A 23613-nucleotide genomic window follows, 5' to 3' on the forward strand; every position below is an offset into this window, starting at 1 on the left:
CGAACGTCAGATAATGAGAAATCCTCTTGGCCCCGAATACATCAACCTCCCTGCACAAGGCTTGGTTGAGCTATTCTAAAAGAGAACAATTTAATGGCCCTAATGTCCGTGACTCATGGGATATTTCAAAATTAATGTGCTGGTAAAGAGATCAGTGTTGGCACACCAGGGTTGCCCAGTTTTATGCTAACTCTGGCTACATCTGCAAATGCCATTCATGAATGACAAGAGGCACATGGCCTCACCTTCCCTGGGGACACAGCATCATAGCACATTTTCCTCAAGAAATCAGTGGGCTCAGGGCACCCAGGGTACAGGGCATGGCAGGGAAGCTCTCCTTGAAAGTTTCCCCCTGTGGTTCCCTTGGGAATGGTATATGGGGGAATGGGTGGGGGAAGGTGCTGTTAGGTTCGCCAGTGCACACCCAGGCAGCCAGCACATGCTCTTGTTCTCTCCGCAAAGAGGAGCTAAGAGGAGGAATTCATCCAGTGCACAAGTGAGATCAGAGAAGGCTTTCTGGAACCGGCTTTGTCCAGCTCTGTAAAGGCTGGGTCAGCTTTGGGTAGGGTACAGGAAAGAACAGACTCAGCTGGAGAATCAGGGGAATCTAGAAGTTTGGATCATATGGGAATTGGCTTCATTGGCTACGTTCAAATTAATTCCTCCTTCTGGTGAGGTGGAAGCTCATTGCCAGAATCAACCCTGCAGTATCTGAGAGATACCTATTTAGTGACTAACAAATCAGCTAAGCATTAGAATTACATGTCTGCTGATTTGCCCTTGACCCTAAGAGCTAAGAGTGTCAGAAGACCTTGAAGACCAAGGTCAACCCCAGCACCACCATCCGTTTGCAAAAAGAGCCTAAGTAAGCTCCTCATTATGCCTGGGCCTTAGCTTATTCAACTGCAAAATGAAAGGGTGAGACCAGGTAACTTCTAAGGGACCTTCCAGCATCAAACTTCTTTGAATTAATAAAGTGAGTAATTTACAAACTGACATGAACTGAATGCATTTTGTTGTCCTGTAGCTCCCAAACTGCCACTCATTTCAATTAGTACAATCATAAGAAGAGTTCTACACTATTCTCAGAAAGGTTTTTGGAGGTGGGAAGACATTTTCTGCTTCTAATTATAGTGACCAATTTCACCTGATTGAGGACTGAATTCTCCACCCTTCTAGCAGTCATTCAGATCCAGCCCTGCCCCACATACCATAAAAGGACACATAAGAAGCAACAAGAAGCTACTTGCCAATCTCCTGCTGAACCTGACAACTGGAGGCATACACAAAGCAACTGGAGAGTCATCCCTAGGCCCTGAGAAGACAGTTCCACTTGAAATGTAGCATACACACTGTAATGCCTAAGGCTGGAGGGAGAAAGTTGCAAATCAAGGTCAAATCCATACCCAGCAGGACTGAAACCATCCCATGTTTGGTGCACTTCAAGCTGTCACTCTGCAAACAGGACACTGTTTCAATTTAACACTGAAAAGCTAGCCAGAAAGTCACTATATTCCTTCTTACAGTGTGTACCTGACATGCAATGCAGAGTAGTTTTCAGAGTTAAAGTGAAATATTTCAGAGGTGAAAACCACCATTAAGGAACATTCAAAGCACCATTCATTCAGTACTTAGTCAACAGCTACTAGCTACTAAAGATTGAGGACTGGGAGGGTAAAGTGAGTCAGACACAGTCCTTGCTGCAAATGGCCAGTGTGGGAGCCATGCTTAGGAATAGATAATCCCAATAATTATTTTATTTACAAGTGAGAAAACTTACAGAGATGGGCATGCAATACTATGGAGCCCAGAGACTGAACATCTGAATCAGACTGTGGGGAGAGAGGGTGCTCCTGGCGGGTTTCCTTGGGGATAACTGAGCCAAGTGCGGAGGCACAGCAGATCACTCTAGCAAGATGGCTTTTGAAATACACCATACACCTGAGCTCCTGATAAAGAATTGATCTCTTTAAATTCACCATAATTAATCCAAAATAAGATCATCTTCCACAGGTGCCATATTTTTGTATAAATCACCATGGATTCCAAACTGCAATGGGCTGCTTCTCCCATCTTCTTTCATCTCCTTTTCCAGCCAGGTGAACCAGATGAATGAATTAATTCTCTTGCTACCATATTTGTTCTTACAGACACTCTTTCCACTCCATCTTCTTGATATCACCAGAGCTCAGACCCTTTGCCCCTCATGGAGAGAGTGGCAACTGTTTCCGAGGCCTCCTCACTTTCTCCACCCACCTGTCCCCTACTATAGAATGTCTGATAAAGCCGCCCCCACTCCTGACCCAATACACTATACACATGCAGATTATATCAAAACGCCTGGGATGCAGTTAAAGGAAACGTATAGCTCTAAATCAGAAAAGAAGACAGCCTGGAAATCAGATATCTAAACACCTATCTCAAGAGGTTAGAAAAAGAATATCAAATAATTCTTGAAGAAAGTAGAGGCCAGGCAGGGTGGCTCAAGCCTGTAATCCCAGCACTTCGGGAGGCCGAGATGGGCGGATCATGAGGTCAGGAGATCGAGACCATCCTGGCTAATACGGTGAAACCCCGTCTCTACTAAAAAATACAAAAAACTAGCCGGGTGAGGTGACGAGCGCCTGTAGTCCCGGCTACTCAGGAGGCTGAGGCAAGAGAATGGCGTAAACCCGGGAGGCGGAGCTTGCAGTGAGCTGAGATCCGGCCACTGCACTCCAGCCTGGGCGACAGAGCAAGACTCCGTCTCAAAAAAAAAAAAAGAAGAAAGTAGAAGGAAAGAATGAAGAGAAAAATTAATGAAATAGAAAATATACAATTGAAAAATATCAACAGGTGTGTCAAGTCAAAAGGTGTTTTTTAAAAAAAATTAATAAAATAAACCTCTATCAATGCTGATCAAAGAAAGAAAGAAGAGAAATATACAAATTATCAATATCTGATAGGAAAAGAGGGCTATCACAACAAATTCTACAGACACTAAAAACATGATAAACATTTACCAAGTGGATTAAAGACTTAAATGTGAGGCCTAAAACTATAAAAATCCTAGAAGAAACCTACAAAATATCTTTCTGGATATCAGTCTTTTCAGAGAATTTGTGATTGTCCTCAAAAGCAATTGCAATAAAAACAAAAATTGACAAGTGGGACCTAATTAAACTTAAGAGCTTCTGCCCAGCAAAAGAAATCATCAACAGAGTAAACATAAAACCTACGCATCCAACAAAGGTGTAATACCCCAAATCTATAAGGAACTTAAACAAATCAACAAGCAAAAAACAACCCCATTAAAAAGTAGAAAAAGGGCACGAGCAAATACTTTTCAAAAGAAGACATACAAGTGGCCAAGAAACATATGCTAAAATGTTTAACATCTCTGATCATCAGAAAAAGGCAAATCAAAACCACAATGAGATACCATCTTGTATTAGCCAGAATGGCTATTATTAAAAAGTCAAAAAATAACAAATGTTCCCAAGGTTGTGGAGAAAAGGGAACACTTATACACTTTTGGTGGGAATGTAAATTAGTTCGGCCACTGTGGAAAGCAGTTTGGAGATTTCTCAAGAACTGAAAATTGCACTATACCATTTGACCCAACAAGCCCATCACTGGGTATATACCCAAAGGAAAATAAATCATTCTACCAAGTAGACACATGCACACGTATGTTCATCACAGCACTATTCACAATAGCAAAGACATGGAATCAACCTAGGTGTTCACCAATAGTGGATTGGACAAAGAAAATGTAGTGCATATACACCATGGAATCCCACACAGCCATTAAAAATATATATATTATGTTATTTGCAGCAACATGAATGCAGATAGAGACCATTATCCTAAGTGAATTAATGCAGAAACAGAAAACCAAATACCATATGTTCTCACTTATAAGTGAAAGCTAAACATTGGGTACACATGAACATAAATACGGGAATAATAGAAACTAGGGACTACTAGAGTGGGGAGCGAAGGAGACAAGGGCTGGAAAACTACCTATTGAATAGTATGCTCAATACTTGGGTGACAGGGTCAATTGTACCACACCTGAGCATCATGTAATATATCCATGTAACAGACTTGTACATGTACCCCCTAAATCTGAAATAAAAGTTGAAATTTTTAAAAATATACATAAAATACAATCATAAAGAATTTTAAAAATTTTTTACCAAGAGAGATCATATGGTGAGCCATGAAACAGGTCTCAATAATTTAAAAGAACTAAAATCATACGAAGTATTTTCTCTGATAACAATGGAATTAAGTTAGAAATCAGTTAACAGGAAGATATCTTTAAAAATCCTCAAATATTTGCAAAACAAATAACACAGTTCTAAATAATCCATAGATCAAAGAAGAACTCAAAGGGGAAATTAGAAAGTATTTTGAACTGAAGTTTAAAACACAACATATCAAAATTTCTGAGATGCAGCTAAAGCAATAATTAGAGGGAAATTTATAGCACTAAACACTTAGAAAAAAGGTCTTAAACCAATGACTTAAGTTGCCACCTAGGAAACTAGGAAAAGAAGGGCAAACTAAACATTTGACAAAATAAATAAAACGTCTATTTCTGATAAAATTAATCACCAAACTAGAAATAAAAGGAACCTCCTCAACACGATAAAGGGTAATTATAAAAAACCTCTAGTTAAAATTTTATTTAATAATGAAAGATTAAATTCTTTCCTCCTGTAATCTAGAACAAGGCAAGAAGGTCCACTCTCACCACTTCTGTTCAACAATGTACTGAATATTCTATTCAGTGTAATAAAGCAAGAACAAAAACAGGCATACAGATAAAAAGGAAGAAATAAAATTATCTTTGTTTACAGGTGACATGATTGCCTATGTAGATTCCTAAGGAATCTATAAAAAAAGTTTCTAGAACTACAGTTGAGTTCTACTAAGGTTGCATAATACAAAGTCAATGTAAAAAAATTAATTTTATATTTCTGCATATTAGCAAAGAACAATCAGAAATCAAAGTTAAAATAATACCTTTTATAATAGTGTTAATATGAAAGCCTTAGAGATAAATTTTCTAAACAATGTGCAAAACTACACGAAACATTTATGAAAGAAATTTAAAAGGACCTAAATGAATGGAAAGATACACCACATTAATGGATCAGAAGACTCAGTCTTACTAAGATGTGAATTCTTCCCAAATTGGCCTGTACATTGAAGACAATCCTTATCAAAATTCCATGAGATTTTTCTACAAAAACTGTCAAGCTGATTTTAAAATTAATATGAAAGTTCAAAGAAGCTAGAGTAGTCAAAATAGCTTTGAAAACAATGAACAAAGCTAGAGAACTTACATTATCTTACGTCAAGACTTAGTAAAAATGAATTATCTAATCAAGATAATATATTGGTATAAAATAGGAATATGGTTTAAAGGAACAGAATATTGAGTCCCAAAATAAACACACACATATGGTTGATGTTTGACAAAGGTGCCAAAAGCAATTCAAGGGAAATAGGATAATTTTTCAACACATCGTTCTGAATAATTGGATATCTATATGCAAAACATGAACATTAACCCTTACCTCACATACATATATAACTTAATTCAAAATTAATCATAAATATAAATGTGAGAGCTTAAACAATAAACCTCCCAGAAGAAAACAGAGGAAAAATCATAGTCATCTTGCTTTGGCAAGATTATTAAGTAGGACACAAAAGGAATGAACTGAAAAGAAAAAAAAGAGTCAACACATTAAACGTCAAAATAAAAAACTTCTGATATTCAAACTACACTATTTTGAAAGTGAAAATATAAGTAAGAGATTTGGAGAAAATATCTATGAAATATATATCTGACAAAAGACTTGTATCCAGAATATATAAAGAATACTCACAATTCAATAATAAACAACCCGGTTTTAAAAATATGGGCCAAAGGTTTGAACAGATTTTTCATTAAAGAAGATAAATGAAGGACAAATAACCATATGAAACGATGCTCACCATCATTAGTCATTGGGGAAATGTAAATTAAAATCACAATGAGATACCATTACAAATGCATTAAATTGGCAAAAATTAAAAAGGCTGACCAAATGTTAGCAAGGATGTGGAGCAAATGAAATGCCCCCCTTTGGGAGGCCAAGGCAGGTGGATCTCCTGAGACCAGCCTGGCCAACATGGCAAAACCCCGTCTCTACTAAATATACAAAAATTAGCCGGGCGTGTTGGCATGTGCCTGTAATCCCAGCTACTCAGAAGGCTGAGGCAGGAGAATCACTTGAACCTGGGAGGCAGAGGTTGCAGTGAGCCAAGATCATGCCACTGCACTCCAGCCTGGGCAACAGAGTGAGACTCTGTCTCAAAAACATAAAACAAAAACAAAAACAAAAAATAGTGCAACCACATTGGAAAACAGTTTGGCAGATTCTTAAAAAGTTAAACATACACCTACCATTTTACCTAGCCATTCTATTCCTAGGTATTTATTTACTTAAAAGAAATGGAAGCATACTCTCCCATAAAGACTTGTACAGGAATATTTATAGTAACTTTATTTATGAAGTTACTGAAAACAACCCAAATGTCTATGAAAAGATGAACAGAAAAACAAATTTTGGTAATCCATGAATGGAATATCGCTCAGCAATAAACAAAAAGACCTACTGATACATGCAACAGCATGGATGAATCTCTGAATAATTATGATGAGTAAAAGAATCCAGAAAAAAAGGAGTACAGACTCCATGATTTATTTACATAACATTCTAGATATACAGTCAGACACCACTTAACAACATTTCAGTCAACAACAGACCACATATAAGATAGTGGTCCCAAAAGATTATAATGGAACTGAAAGACAGGACTGAAAAAGTTCTATTGTAGCACAACACATGTGTTTGTGGTGAGGCTGGTATAAAAAACACCCTATTGTGCTGCCTGTTGGACAAAAGTATAGTACATGCAATTATGTTTAGTACATAATACTTAATCATGAATAATAAATGACTGTTACTGGCTTATGTACTTACTATTAGATACTTTTAATCTTTATTGTATAGTGTTCTCCTTCTACTTATATTAAAAAAAAAAAAAAGTTCACAGCCTCAAGCAGGACCTTCAGGAGGTATTCCAGAAGAAGCCGTTGTTATCATAGGTGATGACAGCTTCACAGGTGTCATTGTCCCTGAAGGCCTTCCAGTGGGACAAGATGTGGAGGTGGAAAGACAGTGACATTAATGGTCCTGACCCCGTGTGGGCCTAGACTAATGCATGTGTTTGTGGCTTAGTTTTTAACAAAAAGTTTTAAAAAGTAAAAAATAAACATAAAATTTTAGAAAACAGGATAAGAGTTTATAGAACAGATTATAAAGAAAATATTTCTGTACAATTGTATAATGTGTTTGTGTTTTAAGCTAAGTGTTATTATGAAAAAGTCAAGTTTTAAAAATTAAAAAATTTATAAAGTAAACACTTGTAGTAAGCTAAAGCTTATTCGTTATTGAAGAAATAACATTTCAGTGTAGCCTAAGTGCACAGCGTTTATAAAGTCTACAGCAGTCCAGGCGCAGTGGCTCACACCTTTAATCCCAGCACGCTGGGAGGCCAAGGCAGGTGGATCACCTGAGGTTGGGAGTTCAAGACCAGCCTGACCAACATGGAGAAACCCTGTCTCTACTAAAAATACAAAAAATTAGCCGGGCGTGCTAGCACATGCCTGTAATCCCAGCTACTCAGGAGGCTGAGGCAGGAGAATCACTTGAACCCGGGAGGCGGAGGTTGTGGTGAGCTGAGATTGTGCCATTGCACTCCAGTCTAGGCAAAAAGAGTGAAACTCCGTTTCGGGAAAAAAAAAAAAAAAGTCTACAGTACTGCCCAGTAATGTCCTAGGCCTTCACATTCATGCATTACTCACTCACTGACTCACCAGAGCAACTTCTAGTCCTGCAAGCTCCATGCATGGTAAGTGCCCTGTACGGGTATACCTTTTTTTAATCTTTTACATCATATTTTTACTGTACCTTTTCTATGTTTAGATACACGAATACTTACCATTGTGTTACAACTGCCTATGATATTCAGTACAGGAATATGCTGTACAGGTTTGTAGTCCAGGAATGATACACTATACCATATAGCCCAGGTGTGTAGTAGGCTATGCCATCTAGGTTTGTGTAAGCACACCCTATGATGTTTGCACAAGGATGAAATAGCCTAACAATGCATGTCTCAGAACACATCCTAGTTGTTCAGTGACGCATGACTGTATAACATTCTAGAAAATGCAAACAAATCAAGAGTGATAGAAGCAGATCTGTGTTTGCCCACCAAGGGTGGTGGTGGGGCTGAAGCAAAGAGGACTAGTGGATTGTTTCGTTTTGTTTTGTTTTGTTTTTGAGTTGGAGTCTCACTCAGTCACCCAGGCTGGAGTGCAATGGTGTGATCTCGGCTCATTGCAACCTCCGTCTCTCAGGTTCAAAGTGATTCTCATGCCTCAGCCTCTCAAGTAGCTGGGATGACAGATGTGCGCCACCACGCCTGGCTAATTTTTGTATTTTTAGCAGAGACAGGGTTTCACCATGTTGGGCAAGCTGGTCTGGAACTCCCAACCTCAGGGGATCCACCTGCCTCGGCCTCCCGAAGTGCTGGGATTACAGGGGTGAGCCACTGCACCCGGCCTACGAGCGGATCATTAAGTGTCATAAGGAAACCTTTATGTGAGATGGATATTTTCATTATTTTTATGGTAATGATCATTTTTTGGGTACTTATGTACATCAGAACTCATCAAATTGAAACCTTAGCTATGTGCAGTTTATTGAACTCCAATTATTCCTCAAAAAAGCTCTAAAAAGATAAAGTTTGTTAATTACTGGTGTCAATAAATTTAAAACAATTTAGATGAAAAGTACACATTCCTTGAAAAACAGACCATAACTAAAATTGACACAAAAAGACCCATAAAATCTGAATAATACTATATATATAAAGAAAATTCTATCTGTAAGTAAAGGTCTTCCAAAATCTCAAACCCAAACGGCTTCACTGATAAATTCTTCCAAATATTCAGGGAGACAAAACAGCAGTCTCTCCCAAACTCTTCCAGAAACCAGAAAAAGAGGGACTGCTTTGAAATTTATTTGATGAAACTAGCATAACCTCAATATTAATTAAAAGCTGGCAAGGATAAACCAAGAAAGGAAAATTTCAAGCTAATATCTCTCATGAATATATAGGCGAAAATTCTAAACAGTCAGCAAATAGAATTCAGTGACACAAAAGAGGATAACATTGCTTGACCTAGTTGGTTTCATTCTAGGAATACACAGTTGGTTTACCATTAAAAAATAAATGAACAGTTCTATATCTTGATTGCAGTGCTGGTTATACAGGCATATATACTTTGATATCTATTTATCAAAGTCATCAAACTGTACGTTTAAAATGTACTTATTTTGCTGTAATTAAATCACACCTCAAAGTTTATTGCTTTGAAAAATCAATATATTTTACCACATTCACAGCAAAAAGGAGAAAACTATATATCATTTTGAGAGAATCTGAAAACCATTTGGTAAAGTTGGTAAGATTCACTCATGATTTACAAACTCTAGAAATAGAAGGGGATTTTCAAAATCTGATAGAGAGTATCTACACCAAACCCACAGCAAACAGCATACATAGATTGGGAATTACCGAAAGCTTTTTCCTTGAGACTGGGGAGAAAAAAAAGATATTCATTATCATTACGTCTACTCAACATGATACTGGAGATTCCACCTAGTGCAATAAGGGAAGAAAAATAAGTGAAAGACACAAGATTTGGGCTGGGCGCGGTGGCTCAAGCCTGTAATCCCAGCACTTTGGGAGGCCGAGATGGGCGGATCACAAGGTCAGGAGATCAAGACCATCCTGGCTAACACGGTGAAACCCCGCCTCTACTAAAAAAAATACAAAAAAATAGCCGGGCGAGGTGGCAGGCGCCTGTAGTCCCAGCTACTCGGGAGGCTGAGGCAGGAGAATGGCAAGAACCCGGGAGGCAGAGCTTGCAGTGAGCTGAGATCCGGCCACTGCACTCCAACCTGGGCGACAGAGCCAGACTCCATCTCAAAAAAAAAAAAAAAAGACACAAGATTTGGAAAGAAAGAGATGAATCTAGCATTATTCTTTAAAAATCATAATTATATGTAGAAAACATACAAGAAAATGTACAAGCTATTATTAAAATTAATAAGAAAATCTATCAATATATGAACACAAAGTCAATATGCAAAACTATTGTATGTCTATGCATCAGCACTGAACAATTAGAATATAAAAATGTTTAAATGATACCATTTATAATAGAGTCAGCAAACATTATACACTTAGGAATAAATACAACAGAAAATGAGCAAGGCCTCTATACAATAAACTGTTAAATATTATTGAGAGAAATTTTATTTTTATTTTTAATTTTTTTTGTGACAGTGTCTCACTTTGCCATCTAGGCTGGAGTGCATTGGCACAATCACAGCTCACTGCAGGCTCAACTTCCCAGGCTCAAGTGATCTTCCTGCCTCAGCCTCTCAAGTATTTGGGACTACAGGAGTATGCCACCATGCCCTGCTAATTTTTAAATTTTGTTTTGTAAAGAGGTCCCACTGCGTTGCCCAGGCTGGTCTCTAACTCTCAGCGTCAGGCCTCCCCAAAGTGCTGGAATTACTGGTGTGAGCCACTGAGCCTGGTCAAGAAATTTTAAAACACAAACAAATGGAGATGTATATCATTTTCATGGATTACAAATCCCAGTATTCTAAAGAGGTCAATTTTCCCCAAATTGATCTACATATTCAACATCTTCCCAGTCAAAATCTCAGCATTTTTTTCTCTTGTCTTTTTTGGTGGAATTTGACAATCTGATTCTAATGTAAATATGTGAAAATCCGAAGGACCAAGAATGACCAAGGTAATCTTGGAGAAGAACAAAATTGGTAGATGTCTTATTCCATCTCAAGATTTATAACGAAAGAGTAATTAAGAAAGTGTGGTATTGCTTCAAGGATAGACAAGACTAATGGCACAGAATAGAGGTACTAAAAATGATGCATATGTCATACATATAGTTGCATGACACTAACACTTATAGCATGTAAAATATGTTGTGACAAAGGTGACACTGCAGAGCAGTGAGCAAAGCATGGCCTTTCCAGTAAATGGTGCTGGATCAATTGTGCATCCTTATAAAAAGAAGGACCGTGACCATGGCCCGTCCCTCACACTATACTCAAAAAAATACTTCTGGATGGACTCTTGATCTAAATGCAAGGTAAAACAATGGAGCTTCTAGAAGAAAATAGGAGAATATCCACATGGCACTGGAATAGGCAAAGATACTTAAATAGCACTAACTATAGGCCAGGTATGGTGGCTCAAGCCTGTAATCCCAGTACTTTGGGAGGCCGAGGCAGGCGGATGACAAGGTCAGGAGTTCCAGACCAGCCTGACCAACATCGTGAAACCCCGTCTCTACTAAAAATACAAAAACTAGCCAGGTGTGGTGGCATGTGCCTGTAATCCCAGCTACTCAGGAGGCTGAGGGAACAGAATCATTTGAACCCGGGAGGCAGAGGTGGCAGTGAACTGAGGTTGTACCATTATACTCCAGCTTGGGTGACAGAGTGAGACTCCATCTCAAAAAAAAAAAAAAAAAAAAATAGTACTAACTATAAAAGAAAGGCTTGATAAATTGGACTGCCTTAAAATTGAAAATTTTGTTCATCAAAAGAGCATTATGAGGCCAGGCACAGTAGCTCATGCCTGTAATCCCAGCACTTTGGGAGGCTGAGGTTGGCGAATCACCTGAGATCAGGAGTTTGAGACCAGCCTGGCCAACATGGTGAAACCCCGTCTCTACTAAAAATACAAAAGATTAGCCAGGCGTGATAGCACATGCCTGTAATCCCAGTTACTTGGGAGGCTGAGGCAGGAGAACCATTTGAACCCAAGAGGCAGAGTTTGCAGTGAGCCGAGATCACATCACTGCACTCCAGCCTGGGCAACACAGTGAGACTCTGTCTCAACAAAAACAAAAGGCCATTATGAAAGTGAGAAAGCCAGCCACAGAGATAAGGTATTTGGAATTCATATATCCCACAAGGACATGGACCACAATGTAGCAGAACATAGAAAAGAACATGACCACCTAATAGAAAAGATGGGGTAAGGACTTGGACAAGCACCTCACTAAAGAAGATACCCAATGGCTAACAAATATATAAAGAAATGCTCAGCCTCATTAGCAGGGGAACGTAAATTAAAAGGGAATAGACCAGTTAGTTCCACTATCCATCCATTAGAAAAGTGAAAGACCAGCCGGAAGCGGTGGCTCACGCCTGTAATCCCAGCACTTTGGGAGGCTGAGGTGGGTGGATCACCTAAGGTTGGGAGTTCAAGACCAGCCTGGCCAACATAGTGAAGCCCTGTCTCTACTAAAAATACAAAAATTAGCTGGGTGTGATGGCGCATGCCTATAGTCCCAGCTACTCAGGAGGCTGAGGCAGGAGGATTGCTTGAACCTGGGAGGTGGAGGGTGGAGGTTGCAGTGAGCTGAGACTATGCCACTGCACTCCAGCCTGGGAGACAGAGTGAGACTGCCTCAAAAAAAAAAAAAAAAAAAAGAAAAGAAAAGAAAAGAAAGAAAGAAAAAAAAAGGAAAGAAAAAGAAAAGTGAAAGACCAAATATACCTAGTGTTGGCAAGGATATGGAAAAATCAGAATTCTCATGCACTGCTGGTTAGGGAATAAATTAGCACAGCCACTTTGCAAACTGGCAGCATTTACTGAAGTTGAACCTATTCGTACCCTATGACATAGTAATTCTATTCCTAGGTTTTTACCCAATAGAAGCACATAATTATGTGTACCACAAGACATGTACGTGGTTGTATATAGCAATACTATTCCTAGTGGCTGAACATGTCCATCAACATCTGAATAAATTGTGGTATAATCATATAATGAAATATCCTATGAGAATAAACAAGTTATTGCTACATGCGGCCACGTGGATGGATTTTACAGATACACTATTGTGTGAAAGAAGACAGACATTTAAAAGTATATGCTGCAGAATTCTATTTATACAAACTTCAAGAAAAGGGAAAATGTATCGGCAGTAAAAGAGATCAGGATACTGTTTACTTTTGGTGGAAGAGGTAGGGACTGAGATATGGGCTTTAGAGACTGGCCATGTCCCCCGTTCTGGTCTGGGTGCTGGTCACACAGGTGTGTTCACTTTGTAGAAATTCACTGAGCTCTTCATTTAAGGTTCACGCACTTTTCTGCATTTTATGCCTTGATTTTAAAATGTTCTTTTAAAAAGTTGAAAATGTGCCTGCTTCTGCCCTTTCTCCGATTACAAGTTTTTACAGCTTTCCTGAACTTCTCAGACTACCAAGTGGAATGAAATGATGACTTTTCCTTCATGGATGAAGGCAACAGTTTTGCTTATATTTTTTATTTTTCCTACAAGGAGATGTTAAATTTAATTCTGGAGAGCCTATTTGTTTTTCTAAACTAGCTATTGCCAGGAAAACAGGCTGTAGAATGTAGAGGGATGTGTGTGTGTGTGTGTGTATGCTTAGGTGTGTGTAATTGTGATGCATTTATGTGCATATAGGTGTGCGTTTGCATGTGTTTGCAAGCCACACACATGACCGTGCATGTGTGTTTATATTTCCTTCTTACATTGATATTCTTGGATAGCAACAAAAATAAACGAAGTCATTTCTAAACATCTGGCTAGGCAAAGAAACTGCCCCTTCAATATTATGTCAATGTCTGAGGCACATAGCACATGTTCAAAAAATATTTGTTGAATGAATGAAAGAATGAAAAAAAATTAATGAACAAAAGAAAATGGGAGAGTAGAAATGGCTTGGACGTATGTCTTTAATTTTGGGTATAGTTGTTGCTGGAGAAGTCAATTATTCAACTACGTTCCCTCCTAGCCTGTCTTCCGGACACTGCTGAGACAGATGAGGAAAGGGCGTCTGACTCATTTTACTCAGTTAATGGCTCTCGACCCTCCTTTCCGGATTCTGGGCCAGCCAAGGCCATGCCCGCAGTTGCTGCTCAGCTTCTTTCCTGGTAGGGTCAAGGGCCGGGTGAGCTAATATTTGTTCAGCTTGTCCCACTACTGACATGTTAGGAAAGTGCAGATCCATGTTGTGAGTTCCCATAATGTGACGGCCTCCACATGTCCTCCTCCCCAGGAAGTAGATTGCTCTGTCATTTAAATGATTTTATCAATATTTGCAATTTTTAAAATTGGGCCAAATAGCTCCCTCTCTTCTCATTTCCGAGTCTGTTTACTGTCTTCCCCGGGGTCTGTTCCTCTGCCTGTTTACTGTCTTCCCGGGGTCTGCTCCTCTGTCTCACTTTGAAATGCTCCTGGCATATCCCTGTCAGCAACTACTGGAGCTTCCTTGATTAGCTGCTCCCTTTGCCCCTTCAAAGTTTGTAGCTCAACTCGCCTGGTGAGGCAATGCTGACCCAGGCTATCCGTGACTCCCTGCAGTCTCCCTCCACCTCCACAGGGAGCAGAGGTGCCTCAGGGCAGCCCAAGCCCTCCAGTCACCAGCCCTGCTAGGCCAGCAGCTACAAGGCCCCCCGCACTGTCACTGGTCAGCCCTGGGGATCGTCGGCAGGGGATGGCAAACATGGAGCCAGGGCGCCACCAAGCCTGGCTCCTGCATCCAGGATAGACACCGCCAATCTACTGCGACATTCTTCTTCTCAGAGCCTAGAGAAAAACTGAGAATCCTTCTTGGGCTAGTGCACTCAACGGGCACCACCCATCAATAGAAACAGAAATGTGTCTCCTATCTCTATGGTTTGAAGTTGCCACACACATGGTGTTCTCCGAATTTTCCATCAGCATTTAAGACCCACTTCTCTGAGAAGAACGGAGCTACAAAAAAATGGACCCAGCGTGGTGGCTCATGCCTACAGTCCCAATGCTTTGGGAGGCTGAGGTGGGAGGATCACTTGAAGCCAGGAGTTCAAGACCAGCCTGGCCAATATGGTGAAACTCCACCCCTACTAAAAATATAAAAATTAGCTGGGCGCGGTGGCACATGCCTGTAGCCCCAGCTACTTGGGAGGCTGAGGCACTAGACTTGCTTGGACCCAGGAGGAAGAGGTTGCAGCAAGCTGAGATTGTGCCATTGTACTCCAGCCTCAGTGACAGGGTAAGACCCTGCCTCCAAAAAGAAAAAAAAAAAAAAAACAAATGTACCCAGCACAGTGGCTCATGCCTGTAATCCCAGTGCTTTGGGAGGCAAGGTGGGAGGACCACTTGAGACCAGGACTTTGAGACCAGCCTGCAAAACAGAGTGACCCTGTTTCTACAAATAATAATTTTAAAAATTAGTCAGTTATGGTGACATGCTCTTGTAGTCCCAGCTACTCAGGAGGCTGAGGCGAGAGGATCGCTTGAACCTAGGAGTTTGAGGCTGCAGTGAGCTATGATCACCCCACCGCACTCCAACCTGGATGACAGAGCAAGATCCTGTCTCAAAAAAAAAAAAAAGAAAAGAAAAAAATGTCTGATGGAGACTCATGGTCCAGCAAGGTGCCAGGCAAGTTGGGACAAGAGAAAGGATCATAAGCCCTTTGTTGAAGCTGCTTATGGTGTCCCTGGGAGGGGCAGGACATACACATGAACTAAGGGGTTCATCAGGGGCTAGGAAGAGCAGCTCTGGTGGGAGGGCCCTGTCACGGATAGACAGAGACAAGGCAGAGCAGGCAGGGACTGGGGGAAGCAGGAGCAGTCAGAGCAGACCCCCAGGTGAAGGAGCCCAGGGCTCAGGAAATGCATTTGGGAGATGGAGGCCAATGACAAGGACACAACTGCGAGGTGCTACCACTCTGGGGCAAGAGATGAGCTGGGCAGGAGGAGAACCAGCTGCAGTGCTAAAAGTGGGCCACAGGGTCCTCTGTGCTGACAGAGTGGGCCTGGACAGTGTGCAGGGGAGAGCATCCAAGCCCCACGCTTTCCCATCCTTTCTCCCAGTCTGACCCAAAGCTTACTGGAGACTGGGGAGAGCCAAGCAGGGAAGGAGGGAGGTTGGGGAAGGGACACAGCAGGCTCTGGCTGTCTGGAGCCACCCCCCACTCTATATTGAGAGGACTCGGCCCCTGTTGAAAGATTTGTCATCAGTGCTTAGGTTGGGGCAATGACATGACTTGGAAAGAAGCAAATGGTTTCCAACAAAGAAAACTGTACAGGATCAGGGGGCTTGGGGAAATGCATGGCGATGTGAGCTCTGGGACAAATCAATGTCGATTCGAAAGGAAAATGGAAAAGCCCTAGTGGTGAGAAACACCCGTGTGCCTGCCACTCCGGGGAAGAGCTGTGGCGTCTCTGGCTCAGGAGTGCAAGCGAAGGCCTCGGAAACAGCAACTTTGGCAGGGGGCCCACACCTTGACTCCCTTCTCCTCACTTGCTTCTCCCACATTAAAAACACAGCTCTGATGAATCACCACATTCTAGCTCTTTTCCTATCTCCCAGTGCTAAGACGTTTCCAGTAGGGGAGCTGACCTGGAGCCAAACAGCAATTCCTCCTGGTGCTGCATGACTCATTGGAAAAAGTGTCTCATAGGCTATTAAAAGAGTGGGGGAGGGCGGGTAAAACATTTGGCTTCAAAGCAAATTATATGGAAACTAAACAAAGTACATGTAATTCCGACACTGAATACTGCTTTCCTCAAATAACAAGACAGAGGAAAAAATGGGCTCTTTAGTTAACGCAGTACACAGATGTTCCAGAAATGAATTAAATGCTTCAAAACAATGCAAATGAAACTTGGCTTAAACAGGTCAATATGTGAATGCGTGTTTATCTGCTAAACTCACACATGCAAAAGAAATGAAGCATCTTTACTTCCTTAAACTCACCTCGTCACGCTTGGAAGCCCTCATTCCTGAGGATGTGGGGATCAGAAACATAAACCTAACAAGGTAATGCCACCAGTTACGTCCACAGGAAAAAAAAAATGAGTCTTATTCAACCTAAGAAAGCTGATTTTTTTTTCAAACGAAGTTTTAAAGGTCAGGTTAGTGTGGTCATTTTCCTGAACCAAGGAGTACCTTTTGCATCATGCCTATTACTGGACACAACAAGTTCCCAGAAGCATCTGATTATCTCACAGTACAACACCTACATGTTGTTTACTTTTCCAGGTAATTTGGTGGTTTGAAAGCATCCTATAATCTTAGACCCTATTTTTTTTTTTAAATTGCCCTCTGAATGATGCTATAAAAAATTTTATCACTGACGGGTTTTCCCCCGTGATATTACGAGCAGTGTTTGTACATTTCAGTATTTGTGTATTTCATCAATCAACACTAAGTTATATTACCTCTTAAAAAATGTCATCATGGTTTCATGAGTTGGAATTGCCTGAATCTTGTAGTTTAGTTGCAAGAAGACCCACAAAAGCATTGTTTTCAGAAGACGGAATTCACTAAAGGTAAACAACCTGGCCAAAATAAAAAGATTGAGAAGACATTTTAGAAATAGCACAAAATCATGCTGCTTGTAAGAAACTGGTTAGAATGAGTTTGGGAATGAGGTGACACCACCTTTGAGTCGGAAGTTAGCCTCAGACACCGAGCAGGTAAACAGCTTACTCAAGGCCACTCAACTGGGAAATGGCGGAGCTAGGATTTGACTCTCAGCAGCCTGACACGGGGGCCTGTGTTTTCACCCACCCTCTGTGCCCCTGCAATACGATGATCATTATTTAATGAGCTCTTACCATGTGTCAGGTGTTCCCAAGATGTTTTCTGTAGATTCTTTCATTTAATCCCACACAACCATCCTGCAAAGTTAGTCCTTACTTTCATAGATGTAGAAATTGAGATTAACCCTATGTTTATTTAAAATTTTAGTATTTTGTTCATCGTGGCATTTTTTGCATCAATTTTTTTATAATTTATTTTCATTTATTTTTGTAAATAGTGGTCTTTACCACTATTTTTTTCTTTTTTTTTTATTATACTTTAAGTTCTAGGGTACATGTGCACAACGTGCAAGTTTGTTACATATGTATCCATGTGCCATGTTGGTGTGCTGCACCCATTAACTCGTCATTTACATTAGGTATATCTCCTAATGCTATCCCTCCCCCTCCCCCTTCCCCACAACAGGCCCCAGTGTGTGATGTTTCCATTCCTGTGTCCAAGTGATCTCATTGTTCAAGTCCCACCTATGAGTGAGAACATGCCATATTTGGTTTTCTGTTCTTGCGATAGTTTGCTGAGAATGATGGTTTCCAGCTGCATCTATGTCCCTACAAAGGACACGAACTCATCCTTTTTTATGGCTGCATAGTATTCCATGGTGTATATGTGCCACATTTTCTTAATCCAGTCTGTCACTTTTAATTCTAATATATTACAGTAAAATATGCTGCATCTTCATGACTAAGTTTTTTTGGTGTTCCCTTAAATTTTGCACCAAGGTGCCTCACTCACTTCACTTGAGTTCTGGCCATGATTGAGGGCTGAAACCTGAATAACTTATCCAAGGTCACACAATTCTGGGCTCAGACCTGGGTACAGGGCAGGTTAGAATCTCAGTTTCTCACCAAACTGGCTGTGGAACCTCCTGTGAGTTGCTTAATTGCCCCGCAGCTGCAATGTCCTCATCTGTGAAAGTGTGATCACAGCAGCTTCTCAGAGGAAAGTGGTGCAGAGCGGATGAGGTGAGTGTATGAGTTTCCTATCACTCCTATTACAAATTGTCACAAACCAAGTGGTTCAAAACAAAACGATTTATTTTCTCCTCATTCTGGAGGTCAGAAGTACCAAACAAGGTAAGATCGAGTTATCAGCAGGGCTGTATTTCTTCTAGAGGCTCAAGGGAGAACTGCTTCCTTGCCTTTTCCAGCACCTAGAAGCCACCCACATTCCTTTGCTTATGGCCCCTTTCTCAGTCTTCAAGTCAGCAGTTCAGCATCTTCAAATCTCTCTATGGTTCTGACTCTTTGGTTTCCCTCTTCACATTTACATGGTCCTTGTGATCACGATGGGCCCACCCAGGTCATCCAGAATAAGCCCCTCATTTTAAAGCCAGCTGACACTATTAACAATAGCAAAGACATGGAATCAACCTATGTGCCCATCAATGGTGGACTGGATAAAGAAATACTGTATAGTATTTATATATACCATAAAATACTATACAGCCATAAAAAAGAACAAAGGCATGTCCTTTGCAGCAACATGGGTAGAGCTGGAGGCCATTATCCTAAGCAAATTGACACAGGAATAGAAAACTAAATACTGCATGTTCTCACTTATCAGTGGGAGCTTAAACATCGAGTACACATGGACACCATTAAGGGAACAACAGACACAGGGCCTACTTGACGGTGGGGGGTAGGAAGAGGGCGAGGATTGAAGAACTATGTATAGGGTTGTATTGTTCTGTTCTTGAATTGCTACAGAGAAATATCTGAGACTGGGTAATTGTAAAGAAAAGAGGTTTACTTGTCTCACAGTTCCATGGGCTGTACAGGAAGCATGATGCTGGCATCTGCTTGGCTTCTGGAGAGGCCTCAGGAAACTTACAATCTTGGCAGAAGATAAAGGAGGAGGAGGATTTCACACAGCCAGAGCAAGAGCAGGAGAAGTCACACACTTTTAAATGACCAGATCTCAAGAGAACTCACTCACTATCAGGAGAACAGCACCAAGAGGATAGTGCTAAGCCGTTAGTGAGAAATCCACCCCCGGGATCCAATCACCTCTCACCAGGCCCCATCTCCAACACTGGGGATTACAATTCAACATGAGATTTGGTGGGGACACACATCCAAACTATATCAAGGATATTATACTGATCACCTGGGTGACAAAATTATCTGTACACCAAATCCCTGTGATATGCAATTTACTCATGTAACAACCTGCACATGTACCCCTGAACCTAGAATAAAAGTTGGAAAGAAAGAAAAGAATTAGCTGATTAGTGACCTTAGTTCCCATCTGCAGCCTTAGTTTCCTTTGCCATGCAACCTAACATATTCACAGGTTCCAGCGAGTGGGATGTGGACATCTGTGGGGCCATCATTCTACTGACTGCACACATACGAAGTGCTAAGTACAGTGCCTGGCACATCATGACATGCTCAGCGGATGGAAGCTCTTATGGATACGTGGCAGAGTCAGTTCCTAGCTGCAGAGCCCGTGCAGTACCTGCTGCAGCATGAGGCCTCTCTTCCATAAACAAGCATTGCCAAAGAATAGCTGCTACCCCGTAATGTCAGCTCTGTAAGTACGGCTGTTTCCCAGCCCCCTTCTCTAGCAGCCTCTGATGGTTATCTATGGAGCCATTTCAACATTTCCTAAACCCGTTGACATTTTCAGTCTCTGACCATGGACATAGCGTCCTGGCCTTAAAATACATCACCACTTCCATGCTCAGCCACTGTATGTGGTTATGGTGGGTGGCATGAAAGACAAATTGTGACTCTAAAGGACAATGAAAATGTCACCCACCTCTCATGCTATTTCTGAACAGAGTAAAACTGTCTCTTTCCTCTCCTTTGGTTTTCAGGCCACCTACAAATGCATGGACTTTGACTCTGGCCAGACAGGACCAAGTTCGTCACCATGTGGGCAAATCATCGTGAGGCCAGAAAGGGAGACTCTCTTCAGAGCCACTTGATACGATGTCCCCGTGAAGAACTTTGTCAGCTGGGCTGGCAAAGTGGTGTGACTTCCAGTGTAGACTCCACACCTGAGGTCCTCAAGCCCAGAAGGTCCTTTGAGGTCTTACTAAAGAGGGGCTAGCAGCAACACTGGGGAGTCCTTGGGAGCTCCCCGAATCAGAATCCTGGTTCTATTATTTATGAAGGATAATTATTAAAGTCAATTCCTCTGTCTTTAGGTCAATATCAGACCTGAAAGTATTTGTTTCTGCAACAGATAACCACACCAAAGACATTCATACACCTTTTCATTTACCTAAGAGCTCTGATGGCCTCAATCAAGACAGAACCCACAGGGACTTGAAACTTCCTCTATGGTCTGTACCATGTGTGTTTAATGCAGCCATTGGAATGTAAATAGTATTTGTTCTTTAGGGGAAAAAATGCTTTTGATAAGACATTGTCCTCTATTTTTTACTGAGAAAATTATATATCAACAATAAAAGCCCTCTTTTGCATGTAGACCATAGAGAAAATCATGACCATGCGAGTAAGATATGAACAAGGATGCCCACTGCTGCGTCGCTTGTCACAGCAAACAAACAAACAAAACAAAACAAAAGGCCATTAGGAAGGGAGTGAAAAGAGATCGTTGTGCATTCATTCAACAGAACCCTGTACAATTAAAATTTTAAATGCTAATTAGATATGTAAATATCAACATGGAGAGAACACAGCACACAATGTCCGCGAATAAGTTGCAGAACGTTACAATCACGATGAGAGCGTGTATTTCAAGTTTAAATCTTTTAAAGCAATATTATTTATGTGGTAAGAGTAAAATCACGTAGATTAAATCTGCACGAGTTCCTGACAGTGGTTTGTCTTTAGGGGGGAAGGAGGCAGGAAGTGAGGAAAGGAATAGGACTGGGAGGGAACGTAGGTGACTACTGCTTCACTGGAAATGTTTGATTTCTCAATTTCAGGCAAAATATTAATATGCATTCATTTGGGGAGATGAGTACAACTGCGTTTTGTATTATCATTCTACCTTTATACTTTTTTAACAGTAAAAATAACATCAATATTGTTATCGTTCTTGACCATCAATAAGGAAAAAGAAGGCCTCATGCAGAGCACATCAGTGGGCTGGTAATGACCACAGGCTTTAGGCCACTCAGACGTGGGTTCAAATCCCAACTCTCATGTTGCATGAGGAGACCTTCAGCTGATACCGTCATTTCCTATCATCTCTATTCCATAGGCAGGAAACGCCAATAACAGTATCCACCTCATTAGGCTGCTGTAGGAATCAGTCTGGATAACCCACTTGAGTATTTTGCATACAACAGTGCTTAATAATTGGTGGGTATTGTTAGTATTAACTAAAGAAGCATTGGATTCAAGAACTATTATATTTGAGATGGGTGCCCGGGGTGTCCCAGACACCCTTGGGAAACTTGTCCCATGCTAGAGGCAAGCCATGCGACAGATGCAACAAGGAGGACATGCGTAGCTCTTCTTAGGGAACTCCTGAGACCTCAACACTTCTCGGGTTATAGGCGGGAAGTCAGGGAGAATTGGAAACACAGGGATGCAGTGCCCCTGGTTGCAAGGTAGTCTTTGGTCGAGATGGGAGCTAGACAGTGCTCTGAGATCTCCATCCTCCTAAGTCTGTGAGGAGCTTGGCTTCCAGAAAAACAGAAGTTGGAAGGAAAGTTTCTTAGAGTTAATAGAAACAGGGTAACCCAGTAGTGACCTCTAAAAAATTAACTGAAAACCAAATGCCAGGGAAATAAATTAAAACCAGAGGCTCAGGAGGTCAGGAAAACTGTTGCATATTTTACCCCAGGTGGTTTACAAAATGAAAAGCAAAACCTGAAGGAAGTTGAGCTCAAGGGACTTCAGATGGAGACAGCCGAATGGCCCAGAAGCTGCAGCATCTGCTAGGAAATGGATTGTTCCAAACACCTGTGACCACAGAGAGGGGACTGGACCCACAGCTGGAGGGCCAGATAAGTCAGGCCAAGGGCCACTCCACCCCTAACCTTGGAGTCTGCATTTCCACACATCCCACTCTGGGGCCACGTGACTCCTTGGGACCACTGGGTTCTCACTATGTCTTTTTAGTTGCTGGTAGCTTTGGCCTCCATGACCACCGATGAGGGGTGCAGCACACAGGGCAAGACGTGGACTTTGGAGCCAGTGGAGGCCCTGCCCTGCCCTGCCCATCATTAGCCCTCTTATATCAGGGATGATAACGGTGCCCACCACATGGGGTGGTGGGGATAGAAAGGGACAGTGCACTTAGCACCCAACACACACCAAAATGTTTGCTCGAGAAAGATACATTCTGAAATAGCTGTGGGCCACGGTGCCAAATCCACCGGCCACTCACAAGCACCCTAACATGAGAAGCCCTAGCTGGTGAAACTTCTAACAAGACCCCTCTTCCTGAACCCTGTCTCCCACCTCTCTCAAGCTTTAATGCAGGCAGCCACTGGAGATCAGCCTCAGAAGATGTGAGCAGAGGCTGGGAAGTGGTCAGCCTGGGCACGTGGCTGATGACAAGCCCGAAGCCACACAGGGCTCTTCTCCCACTCAGTGATAGCCCTGGACTGTCTGTGCAGACAGCTCCTGGGGAGGGGCCGGAGGAGTAGGACCCATTTTCCACATCAGTCATGTCTGCCAAGCTGGTGAGTCTAGACACTTGACACGTAATGCTCTTGACCTCTTTTCCTGCCCCACGTACGTTTGTCAGGCTTCTCCCACCACTAACCTTCTGGTTGTGGTCAGACATTTTTTTCTCCTTTCTTGGTTAATGCTGCCAGGGTGTGACAGCTCAGCCTTTCCAAGGGAGGGACAATGTTATGAAAAGTCTAGGGGATGCCATGTTTATCTTTGCTTCAACAATT

General features: G+C 41.5%; 1 protein-coding gene across 2 annotated transcripts in view; it reads right to left on the reverse strand.

Annotated features, from left to right (window-relative positions):
* BTBD16 (BTB domain containing 16) overlaps positions 1-23613 on the reverse strand; it is a 68169-nt gene that overhangs the window by 13403 nt on the left and 31153 nt on the right. For both annotated transcript variants that reach the window (XM_023224396.3, XM_023224397.3), the window contains exon 10: positions 17402-17521. In XM_023224396.3, coding sequence (XP_023080164.1) covers positions 17402-17521 — 120 coding nt within the window. The remainder of the gene's footprint in view (positions 1-17401; positions 17522-23613) is intronic.

This window comes from Piliocolobus tephrosceles, chromosome 9, assembly GCF_002776525.5.
Source record: "Piliocolobus tephrosceles isolate RC106 chromosome 9, ASM277652v3, whole genome shotgun sequence".
NCBI lineage: Eukaryota > Metazoa > Chordata > Mammalia > Primates > Cercopithecidae > Piliocolobus > Piliocolobus tephrosceles.